Genomic DNA, 17,838 nt, shown 5'->3' with positions numbered 1-17,838 from the left:
AAGTTGACGATCGTTTTTCATGTTTCAGACATGATAAAATCTTTACGAGACGTGAAAGATCATTGACCTCCCTTCGGCGTTGTTGTTGCCCTTGCTACCTTCACCGATCAAAAAGACGTTATGCAAATCCCAGCACGGTAAGCCACGACCATTTACGCATAACTACTCCGATATTATTCATAATGGAATTGAAAATAGAACGCAACACGCTCGCTAAATGTCGGCGCACGCACGATGGCGAGTGACGGAATAAAAATTAAATCGGCCGTCGATTCGACGAGTGTCGGCTGCTCTACTCCGCATTTCGAACTCGTCGTACCGTATCAGACATTCGAAGTGCTTCGAATAAAAATTTGAGAAGCGCAGACGACAAAGCCCGCGAATTTACTTTGGGAAAAATTGGAACGAACTAATTGCGGAAAATTATTATTGCTGCGCGAGGAACAGGCGAAAACTGACGCGATACATAATACTGCACCGAAATAGACACGTAATCACAAAAATATGCAAATTTGCATCATGCTATCTTTTCCCAGATGCACATTTTTAGAGATAAGATTTTCATACGCAACAGAAAGAGCTTGCCAAGCATTTTCTATGTACGAGCGCAGTCAACATATAGTTCCCATCAAAATGCTCATATCGCCTGTGACACTTCGTCGATGCCATTCCCGAGAAAATCTAGGCCGGAAACATAAATTTCATGTGCAAAATAATTTTCCTGTGGACTTGCCGGAAGATCCTTTCATATGAAAATCTCGCAGCTGTCAAATCATCGTAAAAATTCATGTCATCGAGATGAATGGTGGCGTTAAAAACAAACCCAATATTTTCAATGCTCCGCTTGTGCGCTGCGCACGTTTTTTGTCCTGGTGATTCTCCATATCTACACGGAGCTTCGAACTCTTGTGCGAGCGAGCGGGCGAGTGTTGCGCAGAATAAAAGCTAGAACGATAAAGTATCCGCCATTGCTGCGCGCCGACTACTACAAAAACAGCGTAAAAGTTTCGTCCGGCGGGACTTAAAAAAGCGCTCTATTCTGAATTTTCGAAATAAACGTAGCAGTAAACGCCGGCGCGCTTTCGCAGGACTCCGAGTATTTTAACATCTGTTCGCGATGGAATATCCTTTGCATCTCCGCGAAAGAAAGTGCCACTTAAAGTCCTGCGCCCGGTTACTTACGCCGGTTTCACTATAAATAAATTACTTTCAGCTCTTTGCGGCGCTATGAGTGATAAATTTAACGGCGGAAAGATACAAAGTAAGCGGTAAAAGTCGAGATAAGAGTACTTTGCGAAATATTTGCATAGAACAGGAAATAGCTGTAATATAATTTAAATATGATGTATCTGTCTAGCGTCAAGTCTTTATCAGATGAAACTGTCGCAACTGGATTTATTAGATTATTACAACGTCAGCGAAGCATCAGTATCTCTCTCTGTGACGCGTGCAAGTCGAATAATGAACCGTAAAAAGTTTCACATTTATTCCATCTGCTGTTTTTCTACATCCTTTACTCTCGGAAATGACGAGGACTTTCCGCGGTTTTCCCTTTGATCGATCAATCGTCAGTGAGCGCATTTTGGGTCGTTTATGTTCTACATTGGACGGAGAGGAAAGCACCACTCGACATTTCGGCCCGATAAATGGAGAGAGCAGACACAGAGAAAATACCATCTCAATTTGATTCGATGAAACAGGAAATAGGCAGCGTGTATTTCCAATCTATGTCGATTATATTTGCAATTGATTAATTGCCGTACAAAGCCAGGCGTTGCGAAGTCAAGTTGTCTAAATGCTGGGATCTATTTTTTCAACGGACACGCGAATTACCGGATCGCTGATTATATCGGACCAGCCGATTTGGAATATCGAAATGTCTACGTAACAGACGACGATACGTTCGCGCGAATATACCGTAATCGTAATAATTTAAAGTATTTATTTAGAGTATCTTTCTCGAAGATTAATATGATTTTTGTATCTCGACGACGCGCGCCGAAACGACAGAACGGACAACCGGAATTGTCATCTTCCTGATCCGCCTTACGATGTAATGCACGAGTTTTACGACGAATAAGTAGAGGCAATATATAGAATCCCTCTTAAATATAAAAAGTCGCGGAACGGTGGCTTGCAAGCCACGCAATATCGTACCGCGCGAAATTCAGTTAACTGAACGTCCTTAAAAAGGGGTGACTGACACTTCTCTTTTCTTTTTACGGCTCGCCGGTATGCACCGGATATAAAATACATTTTTCAAGAAAACGCCCGACGCGGCGCGCACGTCGGAAGGAATCGAAAATGCAGAGATAAATCGTAAAAACGATACTTACTGCACGTCTAACGGCCTCACGTTATGGATACTTCAAAATTCGAAGTAGGATGATGTATTATGTATAAAGTATTACATAAAGCACACGCGCGCGCGTGCACGTAGAGATGCACGTCGGATCCGCATACTTTTAACGCAAACGACTCATAAATTCCAATTGCTCGAACGTACTATTAGTGTATTTGAAGTTGTTCTTATCATCTCGTTTGCTTTACGTTTGCCTCCTCAATTTTCAACATCTTTGAGAATTTAACATTTTTCCTGCACTTTCGTTTGCCTGAACTTTCATTTTTCCAAGTGTACTCACTCGATAGATACTCGCTTGCTCGGCTAAACTGAGATAAATGTCGCATCACGCGGATGGGACAATGCACGTCGGTATGACAATGTTCTAATTGTGTGTAACGATACAGTTAAATCCATCACGTAAATGCAGCACATTTGAATTTGTCGAATATTTGACAAGTGAACGCATTGTTTGACGCCAGCTTCACGCACATTCACGAAAGTCATAAATTTCACTGATGACAATTAGAGCGGAAACATACTGTCTATTCGTCGGAATATGTATATTATCGCATGTGCACGCAAGTGGCGAAATATGCTACATTGCATTGTTATAGGGATAAAGTCGTAATCTACATCGCCATAATCTCGAATAAATATTTGACCCACATTTAGGCGATCCTCTGTCTACGCAACCGTAACATCGTAACAGCGAGAGGAATTTAAGATGTATGCAAACGTGAGTTTATCCCACCGTGTCCCCTCGTGGAAGATAAGTTATAATATAAATTTCACTAAATTCACTTTTACTCAATTTTACTCACAGAGAATTTAACATCACCTTGATATATGCGCGAGATACACGCACAGCGGCGAGTCTTACATTCATCTTTCTGTATATCTCACCGAACACATAACAGCGTATATTTTTCCTAACGCATAGTTGATAGTACTCGGTGACAAAGTTTTTTCGACAAAAAATATAAAATATTAATTAAATTGCTTTATCGCTATATTTGCTAATTATATATTTTTCTGTTTGAACGAAGCAATTGTAAAACTTTATTAGGTAAGTTTTTATTAATGACATTGTATAATGTGCGTGTTATTATAAACTTTTATTACACCTTACAGTTAAAAGGTTATACCTTGACGAACAAATAATATTTTATACCGAGCGTAATTGCATTTTAGCACTGCCCGGTGGAAATCTTTTAATTAGAACCTTTGTGTATCATGCAAGTCAGTCCAATGCATGATTACATCATGTTACATTGGAATAAAATGAAGAAAATTCTATTTCTTTGCAATTTATCTATATAGAATATATCTAAATAGAATATCACATTTGAAAATCACATAATAGATTTTCATATTCAGTAGAAATGAAAATTTACGTAATGATATTTACGAATTATGTGCATGTGTGTGTTTGTATACATGTATTGTATATTATCTAACATACGTTACTACTATTGTTATTGACTAACAAATATTCATAATATTTTATACTAGGTACATCGCTCGATTCGTATTATCAATTGGCGAGATATCGCATTTAAACGACGAATTGGTCGTTGCGCAATTAAATTACTCATTGGATTACAAAATGTTTCGTCAGCTCTGACAATGCCTGCGGTATATCGAGTTCGCGAAATGGGTTAAGTGCACGTGCGACCCGTTTTATTCGCCTGATGTAAAAACAATTAAATCGTCCTCGTCGCTCGTGTTCCGCGCATATTTCGAGAGAAAAATTGATATTCCGAAACATCCACCCACTTCGCTCTGCGCGATAGGTATAACGCCGCCGATGGAACCCGAGATTTCAGTGTTCAATCAAACTGCAAATGTACTCAAAATTTCGTTAAGCCTCGATACGTATCGTCAGCCGCGTACCGATGTTACACACAGCGCGGATTAAAAATTTGTTACACATCCGGACCGCCCGACGAATCGATTCCGTTCGTTTCGCGAGATCGGACGTGAAGATTTCTTTTGTTCTCCATCTCGAATCGCGTCGCGTTCAAGTTACATTCGCCGCACGTCCTGCCGATTCGTACGCGCATTACGTACAAACGCATGTAAACGTACTTGTATTTTTCGCACGCCGATCGTGTAACATTCATTGGCACGGTTTTAGAAACGTGTAAAATAATCGAGCGAACGGTTCATCATCATGGAAGAAGAAACGCGCGAAGCAAGTCAGCAAAGAATGCCGGCAGACGAAAGATTTCAGGAAGACGATGCTGAACAAGAATACAAATACGACGATAACTTTTTCGATGTGGAACAACTTACAGCCTCGAGAGAGGAAGAACTATACGAGGAGGGCGAATGGGAAGCGCAGGAAAAGTTGTGTAGGTTATGATCTTCTGAAAATATTTTAACGTGATAACTGACGCGAATATTGTAGTATATTTCAATAGAAATAATGCCTCATAAAGTCATAACTATCGGATTATATGATTAACCGATTTGTTTCGAGAATTCAATAATAATTCCGAATGTTTGAAGAGGAACCAGATATGGAAGATAGAGAGCACAGTGCATTATGTTTTGTTTTTTAAATTTACAATTTCTATGTAATAAACACGTTTCGTGTGTTATTTATTGAAAGGCGAACATGTTCTTTGATGAAAGTGTGGAATTAAAAATGCGCTATATTGCGAAAAGTAATGTCGATAATATCAAATGTACCAATATTGGAACTTTGTAACGAATGGGTTAAAATTATGTATTATACGAAGATCAATGATGCGTATTGGATACGCGTGTCGGATGGAAGTACGCACTGTGTTAACAATGAAGCGTAAACTTAGTCGACCGTAAATATGCTCAAATATGAATGACGTGATTTTAAGCAACGAGTTAGTTGAAATAATGAAAGAGATTATTGATTTTAGTTTATTTAAATGTGAGTCATGTGATTCCGACAAATATATCAGTACTGTATTTAAATAACTCATTGAAATTAATGCTTAAATATTATTTCTACATTCCGGATGCATTCTTTATTTTAATTCGTAATTTAAACTTTGCCAATCAGCAAATTCTTAATATTCCATCGCCGCATAATTAATTTATTTAACAAATAAAAGACTAATATTCATGGAATATTAAAAATTGATACGATTGATTACGTTCGTCATAACTTTCTTTCTTGCTAAAAGTTACTATAAAGTTACTTTACACCTCCCTTTATTTTGTTCAGCAATACGAGATTGGGAAAAAGAAGCGAAGAAGAAAGTTCGTATAGAAATGGATGATCCGTCGATAGGAAGACGGAAAACTATCTATGATCTCGCCTCTTATGTCTCTTCTGGGCCATCAGTAAGCGACATTTTGAAACTTAGCATACCGGAGATAACCGCGGAGCCGAAAATTCGATATTCTGTGTCGATAGTGAGTATTACCACGTAACAGCGATTTATTTTCGAAATTTCAAGCTTCGGTCTTTATTGAATTACTACATAAAACATGAGATCGTTTTGTAGAATTATATATAAATAAGAACAGAATGATTAATTAATTTTAAATATATCTAACTGAACATATTCGATACTTTTATCAGTTAATGTTTTATTTAAAATTGCTTTTCACAAATACCTCATAAATACAGCTATATATATTATAATCAATATTCCTAAATTTTGCATATTTATTCGCTCCTAGGGAATGCCGGGAATAGCGCAAATCGATCTATCCCCGCTAACGCAGAAAATTGTCGGTTGCGTCATTGGCGAGGACGTCACCACGGAATATCCTTGGGTACATGTAAAAAAGGATATCATCGAGGATAATATAGATTTGCACTCCGAGAGCAGCGATTTCCTACCGGTGAAAGACGAGATTTCTGCATTTCCCGACACGAAAATTCTCATTGGCTACGCACCATCCTTATACGAGAAGGCTCAGTTCTACATTTGCCTCACTGAAGAGGGTAGAAATGCTGTGATGCGATCTATACAGACGCAGAGAGAAGATCACGAGAATCGCGTGAGAAACGCGGTCTACAAATCGCCCGGTCAATGGCATGATTTAGGAAGCGGTGCCGAGGTGGACGCCGATGTTGTCAAAAATACGAGACCGCTCTTCGAGATTGAGGTTCACATCAAAGAATCATAGTCTGAATTAAAGAATCACATCTCTCGTTCCATTAAAGAATCGTAATCGGTTTGGTTAATCTGAATTTTTTACGAATTACAACTGAATAAAATTGGCATGAATTAAGAAGACTAAAGCATAAAATATCAAAAAGAAATTAAAAGATTCATATATATTTTAGTATTCCACTTTTCAATAAATTAAGAAAATTTAGTTTGAAAAATGTAACATTTAAATACGCACGCGCGCGCGTGTAAATTAATTTTCTACAGTTTTCAAAAGAGATATATAAAAGAGGAGAAGAGAAAAATTTAATATAATATAACATTATTATGTTAAATTCTTCTATTCTATATTTTTATAAGCATGTGTTAAGAACACAAGAAATAATTAAGTTAAAAACACAAGAAATAATTATCCAACAAAAATATAATATTTCGTTATTAATTTATCAAATGTGCTATGTAGCAAGGGAGAAACGTGTCACGTATCGCGGTGACTAGATATCGATTTGAATGTCCTTAGAAAATAGTTTCCGTGAAGCGATTCATGGACGACTTTTCATTTTGCAGTCGTCGAACTTTCCGATCGTGATTTGCATATCTATTTGACCGGGCTCACATCCACGTCGAGTAACGTACTGGGAATTTAAAAAAAATTTCTATTACCTTCCAACAGCGCATACTAACTGCAGCATAACTGACGCGTGTGCGTAGCGTGGATATTGATAGTTCGCGTTCGTTAATTCTACGCCGCGGTATTAAAGTGATTATCGTAGATTTCAACTAATCCCACCTACAAACACTGTACCATGTAAATCGACAATTATGTCGTAACGGTATTTCGATATAAATTATAATAAATTATTTACTGATCAGCTTATCCCGATTTTGCGCGTGGCGCAAAAAGGCTCATGAATTTCGCGGTACTGGCAATTATTTAATCGCCCACTTGCAAGATGTATCGTATCGCTAATGATGTGTCCGATGATCTTTTTATATTCAATTGCGATTAGATGGTGTCTACCGCCGATCTGCTGAACGTGCCAGCAAATTTAACGGACAGGAAGGCGGACGAGCAGAGGGACGGATATATCGAGCTGCTGCCGTACCGGCAAACGTTTGAAAATGTATGGCGTAAATTGGTAAGCAGGTCCACGCAAGTGATACCGCGCGTTCGACACAACGAGGCGCAAACAGGGCCATCGATACCTGCCAATTCCTGGTTCCAATATCTGTACGAATACGAGACGGTCGATTTGTCTACTTATCCCGAGGACAAGATAGATTCCCTGAAGGACTTTCTGCGACGTTGTACCGACGAGATGTGCGACCAGGTAACGTTACAATTTTGCTTACGGATTCACGGAGTGAACGGTTTTAGCATAGTTTTGCGATCAATTTTAGCTAATATGAAGATTCACTTTAGCGGTGGTAATTCTAACTCTAACTGGAGAGGTAATTACGGAAATATTTCATGCTGAAGTGTGTTACGAGAGGCTGTAATCAGAGCATCAATTATCGCCTGAATTTGCTCGTTTGTATAGATTTTAATGAACTCCATGTGGGACATATATGGGAGCGATTATGCAAATTTGGTGCGCAATGAAAAGGACACGCAGGTGCCGATGCCGATAAGCTACAAGGAGCATCAGAGCTATTACGATGGAAAGATCATCGTGGACAAGGTCATCAACGATCTATGCTGGCATCCCTTCTGGACGGGGATTGCGATCGCCACCTACACGCAACACGCCACGAGCGAGCATCTAATAGGGCCGAAAACCTACGACGAGGTTTATCGACAATTTCCGCAAATTATCTTCGAAAAGAATTTAAAAAAAATTTTTTAAAAGATTTTAAAGATTGTTTTACATTGAATATATTATTATATGCAGATGCATCGTTCTACTGATATAATAATAAATTATCTTCGAAAAGAATTTTTTAAACATTTTACAAAAATTTTTAAAAAGATCTTAAAGATTATTTTTACATTGATTGATGTATTATATGCAAATGCATCGTTCTACTGATATAATAATATACATGTACATATAATTCATACACGCACACATCCATAAAACTTTCATAGCAGATTGCTTCTCGTGGTGTGCAGGTGCTGCTGGCTGGCGAAGGCAACAATCGAGTACTAATATGGTCCTTCACCGACTGTTTGTCACCTAAACTGATCCTCGAGTGTCCGCGAGAGGTGACGTCCATTGCCGTGTGCCCCCTTGATAGCACTATTATCGTAGGCGGTTGCGCAAACGGCCAGGTAATCGAAATTAATTGCATGCAATTCCTCAAGCTTCTTTACTCCTATCAAAGCGAGCCTCTCGTCTCGCTCGCTTCGTTATCAAAGATTTTATCGAATACCTCATTACAGCGCGACCGTAGACGTATTTACATTTACGTAAATAATATACATAATAAATATATAATAATATAGAGGAAAGTCCCCGATTATGAGATACCATATCGATTTTGCCGAATGTAAGGAAATCTATAGGCAGAATTTAAAAATTTAATACGTTATCTTGAAGAGAATTTAATAAGCTTTAGGTTGGTGAAATGAAAAATCTAATTTAAATATTATTTTTTCTGAAAATTAAACAAATTTGAAAAAAGAGCTTTACGCAGGATCGAGAAAGTGTGCTCCTAATATAAGATACCTCGAGAAATCGGTGTTAAAAGTGCAAAATACATCAGTATTGCAAGTAAAAAAACTTTATTAGATAGTTTTATAAAAATACTGCTGCCACAGCCTTCGCCAAATCTTCACGATTCCACTGTCGACGCTTCCTCGTTTCTCTAACCTCTATAGTCAGATTCTATAAAAATTAAATACAAAACTTCGTAATATAAATTCGTATTAACTTTTCTTTAACCTTAAGTAGTATTTTCTTTCTTTTTATTACACTACATAATCTTCATATTCGAGCAATAATTATCTCATATTAAGAGTACCCTGAATATCTCATTATACGAGCCACACGCCTAGCGGTTCCGCGATCATGAAATCTAACCTCTACAATTAAGCAATTCAACAAATTGCGTATTTTCCTGTTACTACGATTCTACTCTATCATTGCATACTGAATTTATTGCCAACCATTTCTTTATTATATAATAAACAAGGTTTAAAGACTTACCTCAAGTTACTTTGACATGTTCACAATTTCACAAACCTTTTCTTGCAAAGGCTAAACGCAATAACGAACAATGAATTTTTCACTAAATACATTTTACACCAAGAGTAATAAGTTCATGGTGGAACTAACAGATGGTGCTCAATAGTTTAGCCGAAACCTCATTATCTCATATTAGGAGCATATCTCATAATAGGGGATTCTCCTCTATATAATATATATAATAAATTTTATTACGTAAATAATTTACGTAAATAATAAATAATAAAATTGCGAATAGAAAGAAACAATAAAACAGAAATGATTCTACGACATGCACAGACACTTACTTTAATATCGTATGGACGAGCCGCATCCTTGCTCCGGTCAACCTCTTACCGCGTCCGTCATGATGCCTCTCGATGCACTCGCAAATTCACTGAACACACTCTCACTTTGTTACACTCACTTTAATTCACTTTACGCTCGCGAATAACGCGACTTACGTGCACGCACAAGCAAAGAAATTTTAATATCGCGAATGTATCGATAAACGCATCAAGGAACGCGCACGCATAGTTTCATCGGCACTCCCGCTTTGTTGCAGCACGCGACGCGATTTATTCGATGTTTATGAACGACGAGAAAATCCGAAAAGTCGCGCGCGACAACGTGGCGGACCAACTACCGTTACGCGATTACGAAATATGCAAGTGAGATTATTTGTCTTCGTTAGCTCGTCACGGCGACGCTTTGCTGCTTCTTTCGATGCTCCGATTACGAGATGAGACCCGAGATGCTCGCAAATCCCGCAAATATTGCGAAATACACGAAACGCGCGTATTAGAAGGCGCGACGGAACGAAGCAAGCAAGGACGAACGACAGTCGAGAATATCCACTCGCGGTTGCGTGGATGATTGAAGCATCGAGATAAGCGAGAGAATCGTCGCTAGATTCGGCACTCCCGGCACTCGTTTGTACACGAAATTCACGCGGAATACGAAAAAAACTCCGAAAAAAATGCGGCGCGACCACGACCGCGTTGTACGTACCGATTCGCGCGAACAACGTGAAGTGAGCTGCGGTTTTGTGACTCGGTCATGTGACCTGTGCAGCACGCGTGTTTGACGCGGGAAAATTCTTTTTGTCGGAACGCGATTATTGAGATGTTATTAATGGATGAAGTAAATGTAAAAAATATTATTTGTTTCTGAACGTAATGAAAGATTGAATCACGTGAGCGTTGGGTAACTGAACAGTCTTCTTTACAAAGAAAATAGCAACGTAACAATTTGTAATTTGTAATTGAACTATGCTTACTTCTGCTATCTTCTATTGTTATTTTATATTGTTTCTGTTACGCAATGTAAGAAATGTTAATTCTTATTACAAATGTATATTTCGTACACGTCGACTTTTAAACTTTGCACGTTTTTCCTAATTTCTTACTAATTTCTTTAATAATTTCTTATTCTTTACTCGAAAACTTGCGCGATAATTTTCTTCATCATCCGATTACCTTCGCAAACGATTCAGCAAATCCGAAATAAAAAGACCCACCCTCAGTCTATAATAAAGAAACGCTTTTTGTGCGTCAGCCATCTCGCGCTGATAGACGCGTATGAGAAAACATTCCGTTGCAAGTTGCGAGCGTGAAACTGAAAAGAATCCAAGGTGTAACAAGACGAAACAAGACGAGGGAGATGAAACAAGCGTACGGCGATCAAATTCGTCCGTACCATTGTCATAGGTCGTCGTCTGGCACATTCCTGGCAAAATCGAGCAGGTGGAGGCGGTGGTGATGCAGACGGGCGCTCAAGCAAAGTACAGCATCGCGATGAGGAATCTGATGACATGGATGCGCCAGACGAAGGAAATGTCGCTGATCTGTCCGGTGGCGATGTCCTCGCTCAAATACAGCCAGAAGGCGGGTATCACCCAGATAATCTGGGTGCCTTCGCATCACAAGGTCGACAAAAACGGTCGGATCGTATCCTTGCCAGAAGACGCGACCGTGGGCGACTTAAGCTGGCAGTTTGCGACCGCCAGCCAGGATGGCACGATCGCTTTCTGGGATCTTAAGTAAGTACGATTATTACTATCGTACGCTCTTTCTTTTATTAAGTAAGTATTAGTCTTAATCCGGTATTGAGAGGGTAATAGTGTATTTATTGTTCTTTATGTACATCTACATGTTTGCATATTTGCCGCGAAAAGTACATATGAAACATCATGGTATTAATATTCTTGTCAGGTTTTCTGACTGAGATTCTGTCTATTTCATCCTATTACGGATGAAATGTGTCGCTTGTAAAGTCACATCGAATCGACTCTTCGGTCGAATTTTCTCAACGTTATTCTTCGACTCGCAAGAGTAAAGGACATGGAATATTCAGGATATTCCTAACGTCGTCGAGGGAGATCGGCTCTTTATCTCTCACCTGCGCGACATTCGGTTCCCGCCGTCCCGACGAGAACGCCGCATGCACGGCTATTTCCCTTAAAAATGCAGGAGCAACGGGGCCCGAACGGGGCTGACGAATGAGGCTCCGGGCGATCTGGACGAGCAATTGGTAACCACGAGAAAGGTCCGGACCGTCGTATCTCCCGAGACTGGAAGTTAGCGACTTCGAATGTTCCACGGGTGCGAAACTTGTCGCACAAGCTAAACGTTAAAGAGCGAACACCGCCGCCGTTCGACTGCCTTTCGGGTCCTTCTCCCCGGACGCGAGACAACGACCCGCCTTCCGCTTTCTCACCCCGTCTCCGCCTCCGTCCTCCTCGAGAAACTCCGATCTGCGGAACCGTAATGGTCCTGCGACTTGACTCTACTCTCCTCTCCTTCTCTCTCTAACTCTCTGTCTCTCTGATGCTCCTCGATTCGCCGAAGTTGGCGTTTATATGGTCCGAAAATGGATAGACCATCCCTCTATAATCGTTGATCGGTATTCAGTCCTCGCTCCTAACCCTTTCCGCATCCCTTGCTGTTCGAAGTGGTCCTCAGAACCTGCCAACCCCCTTCGTCGATCTCTATGCGCTCTCGAGGGGTATGAGGGAGAGTCGCTCTTCATTTTGGCCGTGTCACAATAGCTATGCAGATGTTCGCACACTTAGTAAATTGTTTTCTCGTTTGGCGAAATTGGTACGCGATATTTGCGAGACTGCACCCTTCGCTTTACCGTAAAAGAAGGAGTTGAGGACCGAAAAATCTTGCGCGTGCCGCCGGCGGAGATAAATTTCTACTTTAATCAAAAGTTGCTGTAATTGTATTTTCAAGATGAGAGGAGGAACATTAAAGCGTATTTTATTTTATTTCTAATGGAGAATGTTTCTTCCCTGCAAAAGATGCCGACTTGCGGAGAAGGATGCTTCTCGGCATAACAGACGAAAGAAAGCGAAACGTTCAGATATCACGACGCAACCCCTGTCACCCTTCAAGATCCTCGATCGCGTCTTCAAGCCCGACTATATCCTCGTGGTTCAATATCCGGACGAGAGCCGGCGGGTCGTGATAACGATGCTCAGCATGTACAATCCGAAGTTTCGCAAGAAACAGGTCGAGCCGTTCCCGGTGAGGGACGACGTCACTATTAGAAAGTACTACAGACCTATAATCGAGAAGGCGGACTACGCCATGGAGCCGAAGATGCTCGTCGGCACGGTCGAGGGTAAACGAGCTCGTGTAATTCCTGTTGAAATCAAGCGACTCGATTTCCGGATCCGCGGAGACGCGACGCGCTTATCTCCGAGCCGATTAATATTAATGCAATTTAAATGCCGTTAAACACAATTAATTAAGCTGAAATCTCCCTAAATAACATTGATCTAATTTAATATCAACGGCGGTTAAAGTGGATTAAAGCGTAAACGACGGGGCAACAGGTGAGTTCGGCTGCATAACGTGGGAGGGCTACGAATTCGCCACCGACGTAAGCGTGAATCGCGAAACGGCGCGATGGCTCTGGATGAAGAGGACTCACGATGGACCGGTCACGCACTCGGCCAGGTCCAAGTACTATCACAGAGTGGTCGCCACAGTGGGCGGCAAGATTTTCGCCGTGTGGCGGGACGATTACGGCGAGCCGCTCGTTTGGAAGAAGTCCAGCGTCAGGTACGTGAGGAAAAATCCACGGGCAGTATCATCCCCGGGATGACCAGGGCAAACCGTGCTTTCGCTGCGGAATAAATAAGAGCACCCGCAGTGTCGCGGGGCGCTAAGTGATTTTCGCCGTACGCACGAAGCGAGAACGTGAGAGAAATAAAAGGCGAAACGGAAATGGCGTTACTTTCTCTCTCTCTCTTTCTCTTTTTCTCTTCCTCTCTCCACTCTCGCTGAAATATCTAGAAACAGGAGATCGCTGGAATTGCGCGCGCGGAGGAATTACTCCTCCAGGAGAAACGTCGATACCGCGAGGATTAGCGAAACATGATCATGAATATACATGTAACGCGGCACGGGGGCACGTTTCATTCGCGCGATAAAAATAACGAGCACCCCCGCGATAAATTGTCACAGTGCACAGCGTGTAATTGCGACGATGATTCCGCATTGGCCTGCACAAGCAGCCGGCACAAGCTCGCTCGCGTTTCACGCTCCGCGCATAGTTCCCGACTACGAGGGCCGAACTTTCGGTATGATCTGCATGAGAATACGATCATAACTTACAGTTACAGCGCACTGTTACTACTCCGTTAATGAAAGCTATTTTCGATGTACAGTCATACGCGGCCGCACCGCCGCGGGAGAGTCATTATCGAGTGTTGTCGGACTGATATTCCGCGATTGAAACGTCCGGGAGATGCGCGTTTTGTGATTAACGCCGCGCGTCTTTTATTGATTTTGTGCAGAGTGACGTGGTGTACAGTGACAGAGAGCCGCGCGCGCGAAGCTTCCCATCTAGAATTAGGGAAATGAGACCCTGAGAGAAATCGGATGCGCGATACAATTAATTAACGCGAGCGGAAGCCAACCGATTAAAAAGATGCATCAATTATGCAAACAACAACGTCGAGTTAACATCAATGAATCAATGGCGATCAGCATCGCCGATGCGGCGCACTCTTATTGACGGTTTTTCTCTGCAGGTACACGGCGTGCTCGTGGGGTAGTTTCCGCCCGACCGTTTTAATCCTGGCGCGAGTGGACGGCACGGTAGAAATTTGGGATTTCATCGTCAAAAGCCACGAGCCGAGTTTCACACAGAGCGTGTCCGGACGGATAATTACAGGCATCTACACACACCAGCTGCCGCTGGAGCCGCAGTGTATCGGATTTTGCGACTTCACCGGCTCCCTAAGGATGTTCACGGCACCGCGTGTTTTGTTGACGTACGACGTGAGTGACATCGAGTGGATGAAAAAATTCGTCGACCGACAGGTTCAAAGGGTGAGGTCATGAAAAAGGACGCGACGGCAAGTGATATCGATTAGATGTCTGAGCGAAGTAACTTGAAACTTACTTCTCAAAAGGCAAATACGACTTTGTTGGACGAAACGGAAAGGGATGAGTTCCATTTCAGACGGGGATGATAAAATCCAAAGTAGAGTTTAGAGAGCAAATGCAGTTAGTAGTTTTATATGTCCGATTATTATGTTACAACCGAGATGTTACAATTGAGAGATATTTAATCGATATTTCATTTTCACGGAATAACGCGTACGTCATATTTCCTAGCGAATGTTTCCGACACGTCATACAAAGGAAAAAGAAACAAAAAACGCTGTTTCAGCGCGTGGATCTCCATTACGCTCCATAAAATTTTATATTTCTGTAAGACAAAAATATGCCCGATCTTAATGGGAGTCGTGATCATAAAAAAAAAGAGAAGAAGATCCTTTTCTCTTCGTTCTGTGCGTTATTTCCATAGTGATTCGCCGTAAATTTTACTGCCCGTGGCAGTAAAATTTCTCTATTCCTCCTATTCATATATGATTTTCTATTTCCGCGTCTGGTCAGATAAAGGAGTTTAAAGCCTGGCAGAAAACGTGGCGCGAAACAAATCCGCAGGATATCGAGATGAAGAAAAAGCTAGTCGAGATGGAAGGGGAGAAAAAGCGCTTCGAGGCCGAGGAGAAGATTAAAGTCGACATGGTCGAAACGGCGGATCGCGGGATCACGCCTACGAGACCGACTGCGGTATACGATCAATCCGATATTCCACGTTGATAAGTAATTCAATGATTTTCATTGCATTCGCAGCACGCTTTGAACGGTAATTCGCACTATGCGGATAACCGCTGTTCAATGGAACATTTATAGTCGCGTAAATAACAGTAGCTCGTGAATGGTACGTGGCGCCATTCAGTCGAACACGTCTCAAACGAGGAAGGAAAGCAGTCCTCTTTTTTCCTATAGAATTAATTTCGCATTGTTCGCAGCGGCGGAAACCTTGGCAGTTCCTCGAAGAAACCAAAGCAAGATGGATGTCAATGGAAGTGAAGCGCATGCAACGAGTGATTCTGGAGCAAAAAGGGCTCAGAAAGGACGTCCTCGAGAGGCAGCGCGCGCCCATTCTCAGATTGCGGCAGGAGGCGCGGACAAAGAAGCGCAAGATACGCGAGATCCTGAATCTACAAGACAAGATCTTTGAGGAAACCGTCGTGTTCCTCTTCCCAGAGCAGTATCAGGAACGCAGAGAAACTTTGTTGCCTCCTTTGCCAGTCCCTGCGGTAGATAGACGCTTAACGATCGACGAGTTCATTAAGCAGGAAATCGCTCTTCGGAAAGAAGTAAGTCAGGGAGGATCAATTAATCTAACAGATTTCTCCGCAAACGATTAGTAGAAAATTCTGTTACATAAATAGCAACGTGTACTATAAAAGTAAACTGCACATTGGAAAACATTACCACACCGAATCATTTTTCCCGGATGTGATATGGAATAATTTCCTGTGAAAAAAAGTTCTAAATATAATATATTAAAATTTGATTTAATCTGAAATTTAAGCGCGAACGACGGCCCCTCATTCGAATTATATTTTCTGTTTGGAAGGGCGTTTTCGCCGATCCGGACGAGGAAATTATATACAACTTTCTAGAAGTGCAAACCGAGGCTCTGGCCAAAATGAAGAGTACACCTTTCGAACGCACGTTCAATTGGCGCAAGGTACTCGCGCAGGGAAAATCGGGAAAAATCGGTGTGTATCGAACTGAAGAAGTTACATGAGCCAAACGAGACGTGCGACAAATGATACATCATGCACGTGAACGCGATGCGTTTTACATTTTAGATTATATCCTTCCAGTTTTCTTTCATTTTTCTTCATACATACAACTCGGATTTATATGGCATGAATAGTTTGGTTGAGTTTGTAGAAAAAGGCACCTGTAGAATTACGTAGACGATATTAATTGGATTTTATTGGATTGGATATTAATTTTTAGATTGGATATTAATTGGATGAATCAACAAATCATAACAATTTCTCTCTGCCTCTCTGTACTGATAACTAAGTTTAGTTTTTAATCACGTTTCGGGAACCATAGTTATTGTATATCACAGTTCTGTACCATTACTCCGCGACTCTACGAACGTGATATGATGTATTTTGACAGAGTTACGGCTGTTTCTTTGTAGACCGTTCTTGATTCTAAAATTGCATTCACAATTTTGATTACGCGCTCATGGTAATGTACGGTCATAATAAACTATGCTGCTGAAAAATGAAACTCGAGTATCACATATCCTATAACGCACAACACAGTGTCATAAAAATGTATTTAAAGCTTCCTTTTAAGCCCTTTAATTATAACTGCGCTCGCAGTCATGATAGCCATCTTTGACACGAAAGCACAAAGATATATTTAAATCCGTAGATGTACATAATTTTCTAATTTTATCGCGCGGATGTTATTGTAAGAAAAACATTCAGAGATATTCAGGTCAATACTCTTATGACGACAGTTGAACGAGAGCGACGAATGCATATTGCATACTATTATGCACTTCCACAGGATGTAATATGCATGTCATCGCGGTAATTGAATACGTTGATAAACAGGAGGAACGCGTGACGGCAAAAAGAATGGAACATCTGGAAGCAATAAAGATAAAAGGTCTCCGTCCACGTTCACAGCTTTGTCGCATTAAGTTTGTCATTTGTTACATATGGAAATTTATCTTTTACAGTAATAATCTCGAAAAAAAATATTGAACACCGTAATTCCACGCATCCCTCGCGTATCTTTCACCATCTTTCGCGCAACGATCTGATACGCACAATGTAATTATGATAATTTGATATCGCGTGAATAAGACGGGA

General features: G+C 41.1%; 1 protein-coding gene across 1 annotated transcript; it reads left to right on the top strand.

The window, feature by feature from the left end:
* Positions 1–3,794: 3,794 nt before the first annotated feature.
* Positions 3,795–17,245, top strand: LOC105287055 (WD repeat-containing protein 63). The gene is made up of 12 exons (XM_026975042.1): positions 3,795–4,698; positions 5,553–5,743; positions 6,014–6,445; positions 7,461–7,781; positions 7,992–8,240; positions 8,564–8,722; positions 11,327–11,658; positions 12,922–13,244; positions 13,459–13,687; positions 14,662–14,962; positions 15,955–16,305; positions 16,569–17,245. Exons 1-12 carry the CDS (start codon positions 4,518–4,520, stop codon positions 16,740–16,742), a joined length of 3,243 nt encoding a protein of 1,080 aa, XP_026830843.1. The 5' UTR covers positions 3,795–4,517; the 3' UTR covers positions 16,743–17,245.
* Positions 17,246–17,838: the final 593 nt, after the last annotated feature.

Source organism: Ooceraea biroi, chromosome 14, assembly GCF_003672135.1.
Source record: "Ooceraea biroi isolate clonal line C1 chromosome 14, Obir_v5.4, whole genome shotgun sequence".
Classification (NCBI taxonomy): Eukaryota; Metazoa; Arthropoda; class Insecta; order Hymenoptera; family Formicidae; genus Ooceraea; species Ooceraea biroi.
This window is presented reverse-complemented; position numbering and strand designations above follow the sequence as displayed.

Excerpts from the sequence above, each read along its gene's own strand:
- LOC105287055 (XM_026975042.1), top strand. The coding sequence starts at position 4,518 with ATGGAAGAAGAAACGCGCGAAGCAAGTCAGCAAAGAATGCCGGCAGAC. Across the intron at positions 7,782-7,991 it reads CCGACGAGATGTGCGACCAG|ATTTTAATGAACTCCATGTG; the intron begins GTAACGTTACAA and ends TCGTTTGTATAG. Across the intron at positions 8,241-8,563 it reads GGCCGAAAACCTACGACGAG|GTGCTGCTGGCTGGCGAAGG; the intron begins GTTTATCGACAA and ends CGTGGTGTGCAG.